Source organism: Homalodisca vitripennis, unplaced genomic scaffold, assembly GCF_021130785.1.
Source record: "Homalodisca vitripennis isolate AUS2020 unplaced genomic scaffold, UT_GWSS_2.1 ScUCBcl_2241;HRSCAF=6794, whole genome shotgun sequence".
Taxonomy (NCBI): domain Eukaryota; kingdom Metazoa; phylum Arthropoda; class Insecta; order Hemiptera; family Cicadellidae; genus Homalodisca; species Homalodisca vitripennis.
The window spans coordinates 1-17,184 of NW_025778358.1; the positions used below are offsets into that span (position 1 = coordinate 1).

The following is a 17,184-nucleotide window of genomic DNA, read 5'->3' on the forward strand; positions in this document are numbered from 1 at the left end:
TGTGTTCCTGCATAAACCAACAAAAAATTTTTTTTTTATTCATTAAAAGTTACAGATAATATTTTAGACTGTACAAACTGGAGTTTAAATAGAAATCAACATGGAGCGATGAAAATGCCCTGAGATGTGGAAATTCAAATACTGGCTTATTCATCCAATATTGTCCATTGCTTGGTAAAAACATGATGAAAAACAACTTTATCAGTCTGCCAACAGTCATGACTAATGATTTTTATTTATTCCCAAAAATGTAAATTACTTGTAACCATCAAGATTTGAAGACATAAATAATAAAAAAAGTATGAAGCGAGAAGAGCACTGAAAGAAGGTGTGGCTGTAGGAGAGGAGTACTCTAACTATTGGATGTAGTAACCCCAGACAACAGGCTATGTTTTTGACATTCTAGCGTGTATCTGGAAAGTGACGAACCTCCAACACCGACGTTGACAAAAGTGTTGCCTCCCAGTTGTGTCTGGTAGGCATTCATGGTGAAGAAGCTGAGGCCGGCACAGTACCACATGAGCCAGACAGCCAGGGTGTAGTGGCGCAGTCTAGGCGTGCGGAACAGATCACAGAAGCCGACTCCGCCATTATTGTTGAGCTTCTCATTGTCAGCCTTCACAATCTGGAACAAAATATCAACTTAGGGAAAATTTGAATAATTCATCTCAGAAATGAAAGCAAAACTTTTCCTTAGCTAATACTTACTTAACTCTATGTTAGATCTTCATTACTGTTGGACACGTTATTAGATCTCTTGGTCATTTTGTAAACATCAGCCTTAGGCTCTTGGTTATACCCTTAAAACTTAAAATTAGAGGCCAATCTCCTGTATCCTTAAGTAAAGGAAAGACATTACAACTAATAATACTTGTAATTTCATCTCTAACAGTAGCCTGTACTGAGCACCAAGACTATTATCCTCCCTCATTTTGTACCTCATAGTCCAATATGCTATGCTCAGCTAATTCCTTTGTTTTGCCACATAAAACAACATGTAGGATTTACATTGTAGTGTCTATCCTGTGATAATGAATGATGGATGACCATGGGTGATTAATTCAACTACCTAATTAGTTGCTTCTCAATGGAAAAATATTTAGATAGTGAAAATGAAGCCATTAACAAAAGTTTTTTCAAAGTGTTGGTCAGGATACATCACCAAAGTTTGCAATGTTCCACTCTGGCAAAATGTTTTATTATCATTCTTATCACAGACAAAAGCTTACCATAGGATGGTTCTGGCCAAGTTCTAGATGGTCGTGCAATGCAAGCTTGAAGAGGGCTTACATATGTTCTGATTGGGAGATATATAAGTAGTTAACTGGTTTATTTTACTGTATGGGTTGGTTGTAAATTTTGCTACTGTATTTATAGTATCAAATTCAAGTTCATTGTTGTTTTCTGATAATTTATCTGGAGCCAGGCCTACAAACTTCTCAAGGTCTTAGATCTATGCAGCAAGCAGGCTAGGGCTACACTTTAAGAAAGGGCTAAAAGTGTTTATGCCAGCACCAGCAACAATACCTGGACTTTATTTTTCTCCGTCATGGGGAGCATCTCAGTGGTCAGCTGCTTGGGGGACTCCATTCCTCCGACGGATTACCTCCATCACTCGCTCAGCTCGCTTCTGTTGTCCTGTCGCCATCAGCCACTTAGGTGACTCTTCCACCAACCTGACCATTAAACAAATTGCCATTATTTTAAAAACACTATATTACAAAAGCATTTGGTGTTTCAGGATTTGCTAAACATTTTCATAAACTTTTTTTAACTTTTACTGAATGAATTTGATAGGAGTGTATTATAAACTTACACTAATGCATGCAGTAACATCCATTTATACAATTTAAACTAAACTATTTTTTATGCCATACTACAAGAAAATAGTTACCAGCCTATTTCTTTATTAGTTACAAGTATGTAATAAAAAGAATACTTCCTGGTGAAGAATTCTAGATTATATAATAATTTGGGCAAAGAGAATACTGCCTGCACTGGCAAGTAAACAAAGTAAGGCAGTAAGTACGCAATTTGTGAATGTTGATTTTATATTTTCTACAGATAGACAGGATACACTGAAATGCCTATGCCTTATTTAAATATCACTATAAAAGACATATTTAATGTTTTTATTTATTTGTCATTTGGAGTCAACTTTTCATTCAAAAATGACATCAGCATTAAAAATCTGGCCTTTTTGTGTTCAAGATTTTTAAATTCTAAGGAGAACAGAATTAGGTTCATAGGTCATCTGATAAAATGAGATTGAACTGTTTATTTACCAACAGTACGGTAGAAAGATGAGACAGAAAACAGAGAGAGCCATCTGAAGTTCCCTCCAGTCGCGGAGGAAGTAAGCGGCCAAGGCGAGGAGAGTCTGACCCATGCCAAACGGAACTTGATGAAGGATTGTGATTGCTGGCCTCCATGGTCCAGCTCCAAGCTCACCACCTGCAGTAGTTTCAGATTTGTTATGTCATTTGAGGAATGTTTAATAAACAAATACTTTTTTATAAACTAAATTACATGTGCCATGAAATAATTTAAAGCAATAAACATAAGACAGACAAAATAGGTGATACTGACCTAGAAGGAAGCTGATGACAATGGTGCCTCCAAGAGCTAACCCCAACAGGAACCTGAAGAGGAGGAAGAGGGAGAACCACGGCACCACTGCGACTACGGCACTCATGAGGGGTTGTAGTAAGACCGCAAATACCAGAACAGGCTTGCGCCCTACCCTGGCTGACACAACTCATCATCAACTCATATTCTCTGTAAACTGATGTGGTATTGGTCACAGTATGATAACCTGTGTAATTTACCTGCATCATTCCAGTCCAATTTCAACATATTTTCTATGTGGATAAAAACAAATTGAACCAACAGTTTTAGAAACACTTTCTGCATACAAAATTTATTTTACTAAATGAGCAAAGTCTTTTTTATTCGTTACTCTTAAATAATCCCAAACATAGTCTTTAGTACTGTGAAATTCACACTGAAACTAGTGGAAATTCGTGAGAAACTCAGTTTGTGGATAAATAATATAAATAAATATAGATCCTAAAAGCATAATCATCATTCTTCAAAATGATTGAGGACTTAATTATAAGAGACAAACTAATCTCCAACTGTGCTACTTTTGGTAGAGGTCACTAAATTGAGATGGTCCTAAAACATGTTAAATTTGATAGATAATTAGTTCTTCATATGTCTTACATATTAAAATAATAATCAGTATGTTGAAGAGCATAACCTGTCAGCCAAGAATCCTCCAATGACATTCCCAGAGAAGACGCCACACATAAACGAGAACTGGGCCCACGTAGCTAGCAGCTCTCGATCACACACCAGGTTCCACTGGAAAATATAACCAAAGTTTATACTTTGAAATTTCCACCAACTCCTCACGGATAGTCCCCTTAGAAACTGAAGAGCCTTACTGGTTGAATGGGTAGAAGAACATATTATATTGCCCCATGTTGATGTGCATTGCTTAGCATTAATAACTTGAAGAATAATATTATTAGTGTCGTCCCATATGTTTTATGCACTGCATCTTATTCAGAAATTTGAATTCAGTATTGTACAGTATAACGTGTCTGAAACATTCAACAGGTCTCCCATAAATTACAACTAGGCTCCATTTCAACCTCTTGAGTCGTCATGTTTATGATAATGTGGTTGTTGTCTCAGTAGATGTTGTCAATTCTGTTGTCGTTTGCCATCAAGACATGACTATGTAATACCTTGCTGGCTCTTGGAACAGTTTAGGAGGCATCATAGGTCATAAATCACCATAATGACATCAGGTTCTCTGTTTTTTGTCATTTTATGACTTTCAATTCTAACACGATGCACTTGCTTTAATTTTAAGGAAAATACTCATTTAATGAAGAGTCTATGTCGTAAAGTTTATAGTATTATAGAACATAATTTTTTAAACTTAAAATATTAAACTTAAATATAGTGTTAATGCAACTATTACATAAAAAATATTAAGAATTATTACTCATACCTTTTTTAAAATCTTTTTATATTAATCCCACATAACTAATAATAAAACTTAGTTACATAGAAATTATATATGGGATTCTATACATCTTAATACACATGGTGATAAACTCTGAACAGCACTGTTATAAGTATGTTAGTCTTGATTAAACTAGATATAATTAGGTGTTCCACATGGTTGAAGTTTGGGCCCACTATTATTTTTATTATTTATAAATTATTTACCCCGTAAAGCCTGAAATAGTTTTATTTTCTGACATTTATTCATACAAGAAAAATACTACACTAGTCTAAAATATTCTGCACAGTAATGCATCTCTGATATGTGTTACTATTTAATTAGTTTGAAAAAATTGCTTTGAATTGTGTACTGCCAAAACAAACATTTTAACTTACCGAACTAGTAATATTTAAATTAAGTTACAGACCTTTCATGCAAGGTATATTTAAAAATACAATATACTTTATCAATTTCTCTGCTTTTAATCCTCGAAATTTAAAAAATTTGTATCAACAACTCTCTTTTTTTGCAAAAATCAAGATAATTAACTTATTTGTAGGAAGATAAAAGCAATAATGACATCTAATTGGTAGATTAATTCTTTTAAAAAAAGGATCCCTTAATAATAAGTTACTTGACAACCTAAAAATGAGAATTGTCTCACAGAATTTGTCAGACAGGCTGAAATTAACAGTTTTTTTTATCAAATCAACTAATTTTAAATAAAACTATTTGAATATGTGTATGTGTGTGTTTATTGATATAGGTACTAACACTATAACCTGTGTGAATAAACTGTGTGAATCTTTAAAATTTAATTAAATTTCATAGTCATTTTAACTGGTTGAGTTGCTAGACAAGGGTATTTTTAGTTTATTTGTTAATTCAGTACAATTAATGACCTTGTTGTTTTATTCTGTATAGACTTGTCACATGTTGTGGAGGCAAAGTAACAATTTATGATAAGTAAAATAAATTAAAAAGTATGCATTCAATTTACTATATGATAAATACATTACAAACTGCAATAAACAAGTGTTTTGTTACTACAAATGTGTACAGTAGAGAAGATCTGTCTTAATTCATTTCTATTTATGGGTCTCCTGAAAACGTTTAAGGTAAAACAAACACAGAAACGTCAAGAACTAACAGCTCTGGTTATCACCACCATAAAACACTTCTACTATTTTAAACTTAAGAGTACAATGTAGATTTACTTTGTTTGGCAATGTCTTCTTATAAGATAGCAGAAAAGCACACTGTAGGAAATAAGATAAACAATTCTTATTTGTGCTGAGAAGGTATCTGCGTGAAACGTCACATACTTAGTAAACTTGCTGTTTGCATTGTCGTGTCTTTTATTTAAAGTTGAAAATAAATTGTAAAGTTCATAGCCACTTCCAGTGATAAGAATAAGCGATTTAGTAGATTTAAAAAATATATAACAAAAGTAAATTTAAGAAAATTTGTAATTTGGCAATGCATAATAAGACAGAAATGTAAACCGGGTTCTTTAAGTTGAATCTGAAAAGTCAACTCTGGAGAGGGCTCCATAAAACTTTCAATCATGTTGACTGTGTTGCTGTTAGACCCTACCATCATGTTGACTGTGTTGCTGTTAGACCCTACCATCATGTTGACTGTGTTGCTGTTAGACCCTACCATCATGTTGACTGTGTTGCTGTTAGACCCTACCATCATGTTGACTGTGTTGCTGTTAGACCCTACCATCATGTTGACTGTGTTGCTGTTAGACCCTACCATCATGTTTGACTGTGTTGCTGTTAGACCCTACCATCATGTTGACTGTGTTGCTGTTAGACCCTACCATCATGTTGACTGTGTTGCTGTTAGACCCTACCATCATGTTGACTGTGTTGCTGTTAGACCCTTACCATCATGTTCACTGTGTTGCTGTTAGACCCTACCATCATGTTCACTGTGTTGCTGTTAGACCCTACCATCATGTTGACTGTGTTGCTGTTAAACCCTACCATGATGTTGAAGTTAGACCCTACCATCATGTTGACTGTGTTGCTGAGCTCCGATGTGTCATACTGCCAGAGGTCACAGGAGTGTGGAGTTCCTCCTTGGTCCCTGTAGCTGCAGGAGTCGTCCCAGGAAGATCTTGACAGGTTGGATATCGGTCTACTCTGGAACAAAATTCATTAAGTTTTGATTAGATATTTTGTATTGCAGAAATCAAGAGTTTGTTTAATTATTCTTCTTGGACCTTCAAATAACTTTTTTTTCTCTTAGGACAAGAAGCTTATAAACTGCACTTAGTTCTATAAGAACCTTAGCACTGCTTCCGGAGTGACAGGATATTCAGGATTGGTAAGATTACTATAGGTAGGGGCCGCCTTCTATCGAGATCCATGAGGAAGAATTAGGGCACTAATCTCAAAGTCATGTCCCTCCTGGAGAAGGGGAGGCCAGCTCTGAACCAGCCTCTCCAACCTCCGCTCCAGCCTCAAAGCAGGCAGGGAGAGGCACACCCTTGTTGAGGCTAGCAAGAACCTCTGATACTTAGAGAACGAACCTCACCAACTCCAACAGTCATATCCCGCAGTAGACTAGACCTATCGAATTACCCTTGCACCCCAGAATCTCGACATTTGCAGTTAGTGATGTGTCACTCCTGGAGATCCATAAGGTTGCCCAGATTTAAGTGACACATCAGTTCTGCTGTGCCCAGTGTAGGTTCAACTGGAAGGTATAAACCAGCCAGAAACCCTGTTGGGTTTAAAATAACTTAATCATGAAATGGATTATTTATATAAATTTTTCCAGTGGCGATCTTGGTTGCTATTATTTGTCATAGTAGACGAAGTGTTGGAATCTTAATGAAATATTTTTAGGACCAGGTCATTGGAGTAGTGCCTCCTTTGATTGAAATTTGTAATAGCGACCTGGAACTGCAGTGCTTCCACCAAGAACAAACCTGTAACGATCTCTAGCAAGCACAAAATTTAGAATAATAAATATAAAAATTCCGAAATTCTTGATCCAACAATAAGCTAGATTCAAAAATATAATGCAATAATTATGTAAAAAATATTAACTGTCAAATAATAAAGATAAACTTAATAAACAAGCCTTAATAAACTTTTATCTACAATATGTGTTATGATATTTTCTGTGGAAACTGCCAATTGCTTCATATGTATATTATGATTATTGCCCTTTAGAATCCTTATAATCCTTTCCTGTTTTCAGAATCATTACAAAATTCAGTGATCATAAATATTTTTACAATAGTTGTTTCATCATTTGATATTTTGTAACATTCTAAACTGCCTAATGCATCTGAAACTGCAGTTTAGATCCACTACATACAATCCTTACATCACTACAAGTTATACAGAAAGGTGATGCTTGAAGAAGAAGAAGAAGAAGAAGGTCGGGATGAAGCTTTGCAACTCAATGCTCAAGCACGTGAGAATTGTGAATCAGCTGAGAATTGAGCATTGAGCATTGAGCGTGGAACGGGCGGGCGCTGCTGGACAATTGGCGGGTGCGACTCAACAGTGGCAGGGTTTGCAGGAGTCAAGTGGTGATTGGCAAACAAGTCGGCAATTGTCGGGGTCAAGTCCGCTTAGTGATTGGCCGCGGCTCGCCACCAATTACTTCTCGGAATTTAGACGAGCATCTCGTCTTGTCTACGTACAGTTGTGACGGGCTTTCTTTAGGTAACGTCACTCAAGAGAGTGAACTATAAAAACCGTACAAACCCGTAACCCTTGGATTCCATGCAGAGTTTGCAGAGCAGCTAATCCAGCTACACCTCCTCCATTGCTCAATAACCATTTCCCCAAACTAACACATGCGTGAACATGTGAAGGCCTTGCTGCTCACTGTTTAAACTCCAATTTAGAAAAAAATTACATTCGTAGCCTTCAGAGCAATCTGTCCACCTACCCCTTCCTATTGTACTTTTTATGATGCGATTTTAGCAACCTCTTGTTCACTATTCTCCACATATTTTAGAACCAATCCGTGTAGAAATCACAAACGATCTCAGTCATACTTATCTTTATGTTTTTGAAATATGTAACATACAAATAAAAATTAAAAACTATTTAGAACTAATGTAAAACTTACTTCATTTGAAGGTATGGCACACCGGAAGTTGATGTTAGGTGACAGGAAGAGTAAGGACAGCTGGTACCAGGCGGCTGGCATTTTGAGTAGAGCCATGAGCACACTGGCACCTGCGTGGTAGCGACCCCATTGGGCGTCATTTTGTCCCATACCTGCTGACAGAATAAAGAATTACTGTGAGACTGACAAACCGGAAGTCGATATTGAACGAAAGGGTAACGAGATTTCTTGCATATTAAATAGAACATTGAGCAAACTGGCACATACATGCTAGCGGCCTCAACGGCCGCCATTCCTGCTGGCAGAACAATGGAGCCATTACTGTGAGACTGACAAACCGGAAGTCGATATTGAACGAAAGGGTAACGAGATTTCTTGCATATTAAATAGAACATTGAGCAAACTGGCACATACATGCTAGCGGCCTCAACGGCCGCCATTCCTGCTGGCAGAACAATGGAGCCATTACTGTGAGACTGACAAACCGGAAGTCGATATTGAACGAAAGGGTAACGAGATTTCTTGCATATTAAATAGAACATTGAGCAAACTGGCACATACATGCTAGCGGCCTCAACGGCCGCCATTCCTGCTGGCAGAACAATGGAGCCATTACTGTGAGACTGACAAACCGGAAGTCGATATTGAACGAAAGGGTAACGAGATTTCTTGCATATTAAATAGAACATTGAGCAAACTGGCACATACATGCTAGCGGCCTCAACGGCCGCCATGGCAGAACAATGGAGCCCATTACTGTGAGACTGACAAACCGGAAAGTCGAGTATTTGAACGAAAGGGTAACGAGATTTCTTGCATATTAAATAGAACATTGAGCAAACTGGCACATACATGCTAGCGGCCTCAACGCCGCCATTCCTGCTGGCAGAAACTGTGAGACTGGCCAGCATATTAAATAGAACATGAGCAAACTGGCACATACTGTGAGCCATTCCTGCTGGCAGAACAATGGAGCCATTACTGTGAGACTGACAAACCGGAAGTCGATATTGAACGAAAGGGTAACGAGATTTCTTGCATATTAAATAGAACATTGAGCAAACTGGCACATACATGCTAGCGGCCTCAACGGCCGTCATTCCTGCTGGCAGAACAATGGAGCCATTACTGTGAGACTGACAAACCGGAAGTCGATGGTGGGCAAAAGACAGACCAAGGACAGTTAGTATCATACGGTAGCATATTGATAAAAGTAGTAAGCATATTGTAGCCTGTTCTGTACACGATATACCAAACATTGATTTGTCTCTTAATGCCTTCTGACAGTTCAATGGCGTCTTTCTGCGTGACTGTCAAACCGGAAGTCGGTGCAGGGCGAAGGGACACCGAGGACACTCGGCATCAGACGTGGGCCTGACTGGTACCTGCTCGGTAATCCATGCACTGAGGTCAACGTTGTCTTGTCCCGTTATAGCCACTGACATTATAATAGTGTTATTACTTCAACAAGTGGGCAAGTAGCACATATCGGACATTAGACTGTCGTCGTTCCTACATTAATAACAATTTAATAGTCAATGTCACTTCTAGATGATTATAGATATGTTTTTCTTTCGACTATTCGAAATACCAAAACAAAGTACAAGTATATGGCGAAACTCTCTTTCTATCGCAATGTCATTGGACACGATGTAATACGTTATGAATTACACATGTTTTATTGAGTATTTAAAAGTTGACATTCATGAACATAAATTAAAAGTGTCTTCCTTTTGTAAACCTGTGGATGATACGTGTTTTGGGATAAATACGAAACATATATTTTAGCCACATTAACTAACGGTGTCTCTGTTGCAATTATATGAACTTATGTAACTTGTTATTAGTTTTTTGAGTGAAAAGAGATAAAAACAAGTTTTCAGTTGAAAATTATTTTACTAATATGTTTTAACTTAAACATGACAATTCTTTGTTCGATTACTCGTTTATTCTCACAACGTCAACTTGAACATTTTGTCTAATTTTAGTATTAAAACATATCCTAAAGAAACACTAGGTACACACTTATAGTGATATAATGTTTTATAAAATTGTGTTCAGTAAGTCGGCAAAGATCGCTTCACAATGTCCGGTACCTGAGTGATGGGATTGTTTGGATTATACTCTACTTGACTTTCGTTTCCAGTACAGACAAAAGTTCCTGGCAGACACGGAACATTTGACTCGCTTTATTCATGTTTGTGATTCGTTTCGTAAAAGTAAAGCAGTCGCCAACCCACAAGGGAAATTACGAAATGTGCGAGAGGGGAAACAGCGGCCGTCAGCCGTCACTGACCACAACAGCTTTTCATCATTTACATCTTCCCATTCTACACTCGATACACTTTTATTTATTATGAATTCAGTTAATAATATGTTTTGTATTGTGAAAGATTCGTTACGATAGTCAAGTGGAGATGGGTCGATTTTACTTAAAGTATGTTATTTTCTTTTTCAATTCAAATAATCATTTATAAAAATATGTGATGTTTCATTTATTCATCCCAAGTCAAAGGGATGAAATGCTACTAACTTTTTAGCATTTTAGTTAGTCTAAGGACTCCACTAATCAGTCAGTCAAACTTATTTTTGGTCAACTTTTATCTCCCAAATTATTCGAAAAAATCAATTGATAAAGATAATACGTTTTATAGACGTTTTTGAAAGTTTAAAATATTTGTATTTGATTCACTATAATTTGGCTGTTATCTTTAAAAGAGTATGTCTTGTAAAGGCGACTTTGAAAAATGTAATACATTTGGGTAGTATTAAATTGAATACTGCACTTTTATTGCTACTGTTTTCTTGTTACTTCTATGCAATGTATACTAAAAACATATGAGTAAAAATAATAGACAAATAGTTTACAACATAAGTGCAGATATTCTGTGAAGACTTGTAACTGTTTAATGTCCAATCAGTGACCAGGAAAACAATTGACAGTTTAACTTGGGAGCTGACCGTCTATTCTCACTACAGCTCCAAGTAACACTTCTTAGTCTTGGTTGGGAACGATATAATTTAGATATATAATACACAGTGGTACGAAAATACCGTATGCTGATGTCATAGTTGGCCTCTCCGAGAATCGAAATTGTTTATTTATTTATTTCGACGGCAAACGCCAATTTTATAAATAAATACAAAAAATAGTTATGGACAAGATGTACTAATGTTTTCTTAGGAGCTAACAAGACAGAGAGCAAATAGTAACATACAACAAGGAGGCATGGCCAGCAAACAACACAGGCAACATCTGTACAAGACAGGATATTGTAAGGCTAACTTTATAGCAATAGGACATAGAACATATAGCCTAAGAAGAGGTATTAAAATAAGAAACAACAACAATTAGTTAAATACTATGAAGAAAAAAACAGTAAATAAACTATATAAAAAGGACTAACATCAGTAAATAATCTAAGACAACAGTAGGATAAACTAGAGTGGGAATGAGTCGACAGTGTATGGGGCTGCAGTTTTTATAATAACTAAGAACAAACTATATATATATACTAACAACAATAGAAATATCAGGTAACAATAACAAAAATAGAGCTTAAGTGAACAGTTAAAATATCTACTATTTCAATTGATATAACTAACAGAAAGACTATAAATACCATAACAAATAAAAATAAAATAAACAACAAACGAACAGAACTTAAAACAGAAACTGAAGAGGAGGCACTGGCACTATAATGAGGGGAGTCGACGGCCCCAGGATTAGGTAACGTCACACAGAGCAATCACTTTCCTTCTGAACGATGTTACAGAATCGTGGAAGAAATCCAGATGAGTTGATGAGTTGTTGTATAAAGAGCCGCAGCCTTACCGTAGGCTAAGGTGCAGGTGATTTTGAGGTTATGTTAAGATGCAGGTAATTTTGAGGTTATACTAAGGTGCAGGTAATTTTGAGGTTATGTTAAGACGCAGGTAACTTTGAGATTATGCTAGGGTGCAGGCAATTTTGAAGTTGTGTTAAGGTGCAGTTAATTTTGAGGTTATACTAAGATGCGGGTAATTTTGAGGTTATGCTAGGGTGCGAGTAATTTTGAAGTTATACTAAGGTGCAGATAATTTTGAGGTTGTGTTAAGGTGCAGGTAATTTTGAGGTTGTACTAAGATGCGGGTAATTTTGAGGTTGTGTTAAGGTGCAGGTCATTTTGAGGTTATACTAAGATGCTGGTAATTTTGAGGTTATACTAAGGTGCAGGTCATTTTGAGGTTATGTTAAGGGTGCAATTCTTGGATCTTCTCAAACAGTGAACGGCTCTAAGATATAGCACATCAACCGTAATATGTGAGATCTATTCTATAGAACATGTTTGGTTCTATAGAACGTATTGTAGGTTTTAAAAAAGTCTCGAAATAGATGGAAATGATGGATCACCTTTTACTATATAAAATTTACAATGATCCTTAGCCAGTCCTGCCAATTTTGTATTTTTTAAGATCGTATTTTCAACCCATCATGGCATTCAGCAACTTACTGTCAATCAATTACTTTGCAGTAAATTATCAACTATCGATACTCTCTACAAGCAACTGAAAACTCGTATTTGACGTATATAATAATGAAGTTACAGAAATTCCAGGAAAAATATGGACACAAGGAAACTACCACTTTATTATAGTATGAATACAATTTGACTCCCGTGCAGCAATTAGTCAAGTTACGTAATGTCTGTAGAAGCAAGTCAATTATTGATAAAGTATGTTTTCCTTGTAAGTTTATAGCGGCAATGAACTTCATACCAGTTGAAAAGTTATGAGTGTGTTAGTGTGTAACAATCATTGGCTGGTTAATGTAAAAGAACTGTTTCCATTTTAATTTTAAACTGTTTGAAATGAAATGGTACCTTTATATCGATGGTATTAGAAAAGTACATTAATGTTAAATAAAGTATACCATTGAGTACAATATGCACCATTGATCCAGAAAACGTTCGTGAATGATTCAATACAGAATCATACAATATAGGAACACTATAAAATGAAAATGTTAATTTGTGAACTAATAAGGCTGTGTGTGCTTAAGGAGCTAAATAAAAAATCTGAACTTTTTAATAATGCAAATGAAAAGTTTTTAGATTTAATTACTAGGCAAATAGTAGTGTCTATGAAACAGATTTAAATTTTAGTGTTATCCTATAAATAAAGAGCATTTTTCTGGAAAATGTATTTTCCATACATTTGTAGTATAGCGATTGTTCAATGAATCTCTATCCAATCTTAACATTTTAATAATACAAATTAAAAGTTTTTAAAGTTATTTATTAGGAAACTAATAGCTTTTACAAAACAGATTTAATTTTTGTTTTGTACTATAAATAAAGAGCTTTTTTGGAAAACATTATTGTATTGTTCCATACAATAGTAGTATAGGGTTGTTCACTGAATAATTATTTCAGCAGTTGTGGCTTTAAAGGATGTTTTCCCACACTGAAATTCAAAATTGTAAACGATAAAATTGTGTATTCGGGTAGGAAACACATTTTATACGATATCGTATTTTTTGCGTCATTCGGCCAAATGGATTACAAATTGGAGGTTGGAACTATTTGAGTTGCCTTTTCCTCCTATCATTGGAAAAGGAGGAAAACCAGAAAAGTATTGTAAACAAACCTTAGTTAGTATAATGAATATTAGTCAAAGCGTTATATTTGACTTTCATGACTATAGAAGTTGAAGAAGGTAGTACAATCAGTCAAGATACTCCTGTGGTTGACTACCGGAGTTCACTTTCAGTGACCAATTTGATTGCAGTCTGCTCAAAAGTGTCGTCTGCAATCTTTCCCTTCAGGAGTCTCTCCGAATACTGTCCAGCTCAGGTACTGATGACAGCGTATTATGGATTCATCTTCCTCTACCATACATATGGAGTAACGCTCTGGGGCGGATGTGCAGATTTTATGGGTTTACTGTATTTCGACTCAAAAGAAAGGTTGTCTGAATTACCACCAAATTGAAAAGAAGAGAGTCATGCAGACATGCGCTCAAAGAGTTGCAGATATTGGCTTAACCCTGCCTCTACATCCTTGAAACTGTGTCATTTTGCTTGTCTAAATGTGCCTTACCACGGAGCCAAGACGTTCACAGTCACAACACCAGAGGCAGGGATAATCTCCGTACTGTCAGGCACAGGACGGTAGCCTTCGAACACTTGCCCTCGCAGGCAGTGATGTACGATTCTATAATCTGCCAAACTCACTCAAAATTCAAGAAATTTAAGACTCCCGTCAAACAGATTCTGGGAGACCAATGATTTTGGAGAAATATAACCTGGTGTCGAAGATGGAAATAGTGTATGAGTCAGAACCCGTCTCAATATTTTTTGTATAATATTTATAATAAAGTTATAAAATATATAATATAATATATGTAATATTGTTGTCTGCAAATCATGCCTCTTTTTCAATGTTGGCGATAAATAAGTAATTAGAGTTCATTTTACTTTCTCTATACGAATAAAACATCTTCTGAAACAAAGTACAAATACAAATAAGTTTTTGTAGGCGAAGTTCAACAAGTAATAACAAAAATAACTAAACGAATAACCTGAAGTTTAAACTTAACTATTCCCCAAAATAAAGTTGTAAAAGTAATTTCACACATACACAAACAACGTGATTATGACAGCTGCAAAACGTGTAGAAATAACGTATCTAGTGTGTGGAGTAAACACCAGTCAGTGTCTATATAAACACCACATACACGACTGCGGTCGAGCGAGCAGCGCCTCTGATAGTGTCATGAGTTGATTGATGCTGTCGCTGTTTTTGAAATGTCTCGGGGAGAATCGTCAGCAGTATTTACCCCGGTAATCCCTCGGGAACTTTCCACTGTCATTTATTTGTTTGTGCGTACATTTATACGTCATATGGATTAGTACAGAGTTAAAGAGACTGCGTGGGTCTTTTTTGAAAGCCATACCAAAACACCCAAAACTTTATATAGGTCTTTAATATTTGATTGCTCTCTCAGATATTTGTGTGATCAGACGCTCTAGAATTGTATTCTGTTACGTATTTGGGGATTCTGTTAACAAGTTCCGCACTGGTGGCCGGAGCTCTAGCTTATAAGACAAGAAGGGAATGTTACCCAACCTTGTTCTTGTAAAATCAGGTAAATTATACTTCCGGAGAATATAAAACGTTAATAATACAGTAACGATTACAGTGAGATGGTTTTGTATATGAGACTTTTCAGAGTGGGATCACAGAATATATTATGGCTATGTTGACTACATTAGTGGGGAACCGTTTACGAGTATGTTACTTCTTTACTATACTCAAATTCCAAAAGTGGCATAAGGTTCCTTAAATGAAGAGAGTAAAATCATATTACTCATATTGTTTTTGAATTTACATTTTTACAGTTGTATATGTACGTAATTTACGTAGACCGGACGTAGAGAACACATTAGTTTGAGAGCCATAGTTCATATCGTGTAGTCTCCAGGATAGACCGGACGTAGAGAACACATTAGTTTGAGAGCCATAGTTCATATCGTGTAGTCTCCAGGATAGACCGGACGTAGAGAACACATTAGTTTGAGAGCCATAGTTCATATCGTGTAGTCTCCAGGATAGACCGGACGTAGAGAACACATTAGTTTGAGAGCCATAGTTCATATCGTGTAGTCTCCAGGATAGACCGGACGTAGAGAACACATTAGTTTGAGAGCCATAGTTCATATCGTGTAGTCTCCAGGATAGACCGGACGTAGAGAACACATTAGTTTGAGAGCCATAGTTCATATCGTGTAGTCTCCAGGATAGACCGGACGTAGAGAACACATTAGTTTGAGAGCCATAGTTCATATCGTGTAGTCTCCAGGATAGACCGGACGTAGAGAACACATTAGTTTGAGAGCCATAGTTCATATCGTGTAGTCTCCAGGATAGACCGGACGTTAGAGAACACATTAGTTTGAGAGCCATAGTTCATATCGTGTAGTCTCCAGGATAGACCGGACGTAGAGAACACATTAGTTTGAGAGCCATAGTTCATATCGTGTAGTCTCCAGGATAGACCGGACGTAGAGAACACATTAGTTTGAGAGCCATAGTTCATATCGTGTAGTCTCCAGGATAGACCGGACGTAGAGAACACATTAGTTTGAGAGCCATAGTTCATATCGTGTAGTCTCCAGGATAGACCGGACGTAGAGAACACATTAGTTTGAGAGCCATAGTTCATATCGTGTAGTCTCCAGGATAGACCGGACGTAGAGAACACATTAGTTTGAGAGCCATAGTTCATATCGTGTAGTCTCCAGGATAGACCGGACGTAGAGAACACATTAGTTTGAGAGCCATAGTTCATATCGTGTAGTCTCCAGGATAGACCGGACGTAGAGAACACATTAGTTTGAGAGCCATAGTTCATATCGTGTAGTCTCCAGGATAGACCGGACGTAGAGAACACATTAGTTTGAGAGCCATAGTTCATATCGTGTAGTCTCCAGGACAGACCGGACGTAGAGAACACATTAGTTTGAGAGCCATAGTTCATATCGTGTAGTCTCCAGGATAGACCGGACGTAGAGAACACATTAGTTTGAGAGCCATAGTTCATATCGTGTAGTCTCCAGGAAACCTGTAACAACACTTCCTCACGTTTGCCACAGACTTCTTAAATTCATTGTGAACATAAATATTCGCCCATTCCCTTTGCATTGCCCTTATCAGTGTTTTCTCTTGGCCCTGGGAATTCCGGTGTACACATATATGAATAAATAAATGAATTTATTCAATCATCAAATGTACATCAATGCATCATTATAACAACTCGGAACTGACTGACCACTTTTGCGAGTAGTGTGGTCAGTGGACGACAAAAAAATATATACATGGGAAAAACAATAGTATGTGTTACTATTCTCAGAAGTGAGTGAAGACAACATGATAATATTTTTTTTTTTTTTTGTAATATTTTAGTCCAGTTGATAAATTTGGTTTTTTTGGCTCTCATAAAGAAAATACAGTTTACTGATTCCTGCAGAGCTTATTAAAATAAATATAATTTTACGTACTCTAAATACGATATAAATA

The 17,184-nt window shown here is 36.4% G+C and overlaps 1 protein-coding gene across 1 annotated transcript; it reads right to left on the bottom strand.

Moving 5' to 3' along the window:
* Positions 1–357: 357 nt before the first annotated feature.
* Positions 358–8,313, bottom strand: LOC124371909 (beta-alanine transporter-like; the record flags this gene model as incomplete). The annotated part of the gene is given in 9 exon segments (XM_046830277.1): positions 358–625; positions 1,528–1,569; positions 1,571–1,676; positions 2,286–2,454; positions 2,590–2,744; positions 3,263–3,366; positions 5,618–5,812; positions 5,917–6,174; positions 8,126–8,313. Coding segments are annotated over 9 exon segments (1,447 nt in total), but the record flags the coding sequence as incomplete, so codon positions are not given.
* Positions 8,314–17,184: the final 8,871 nt, after the last annotated feature.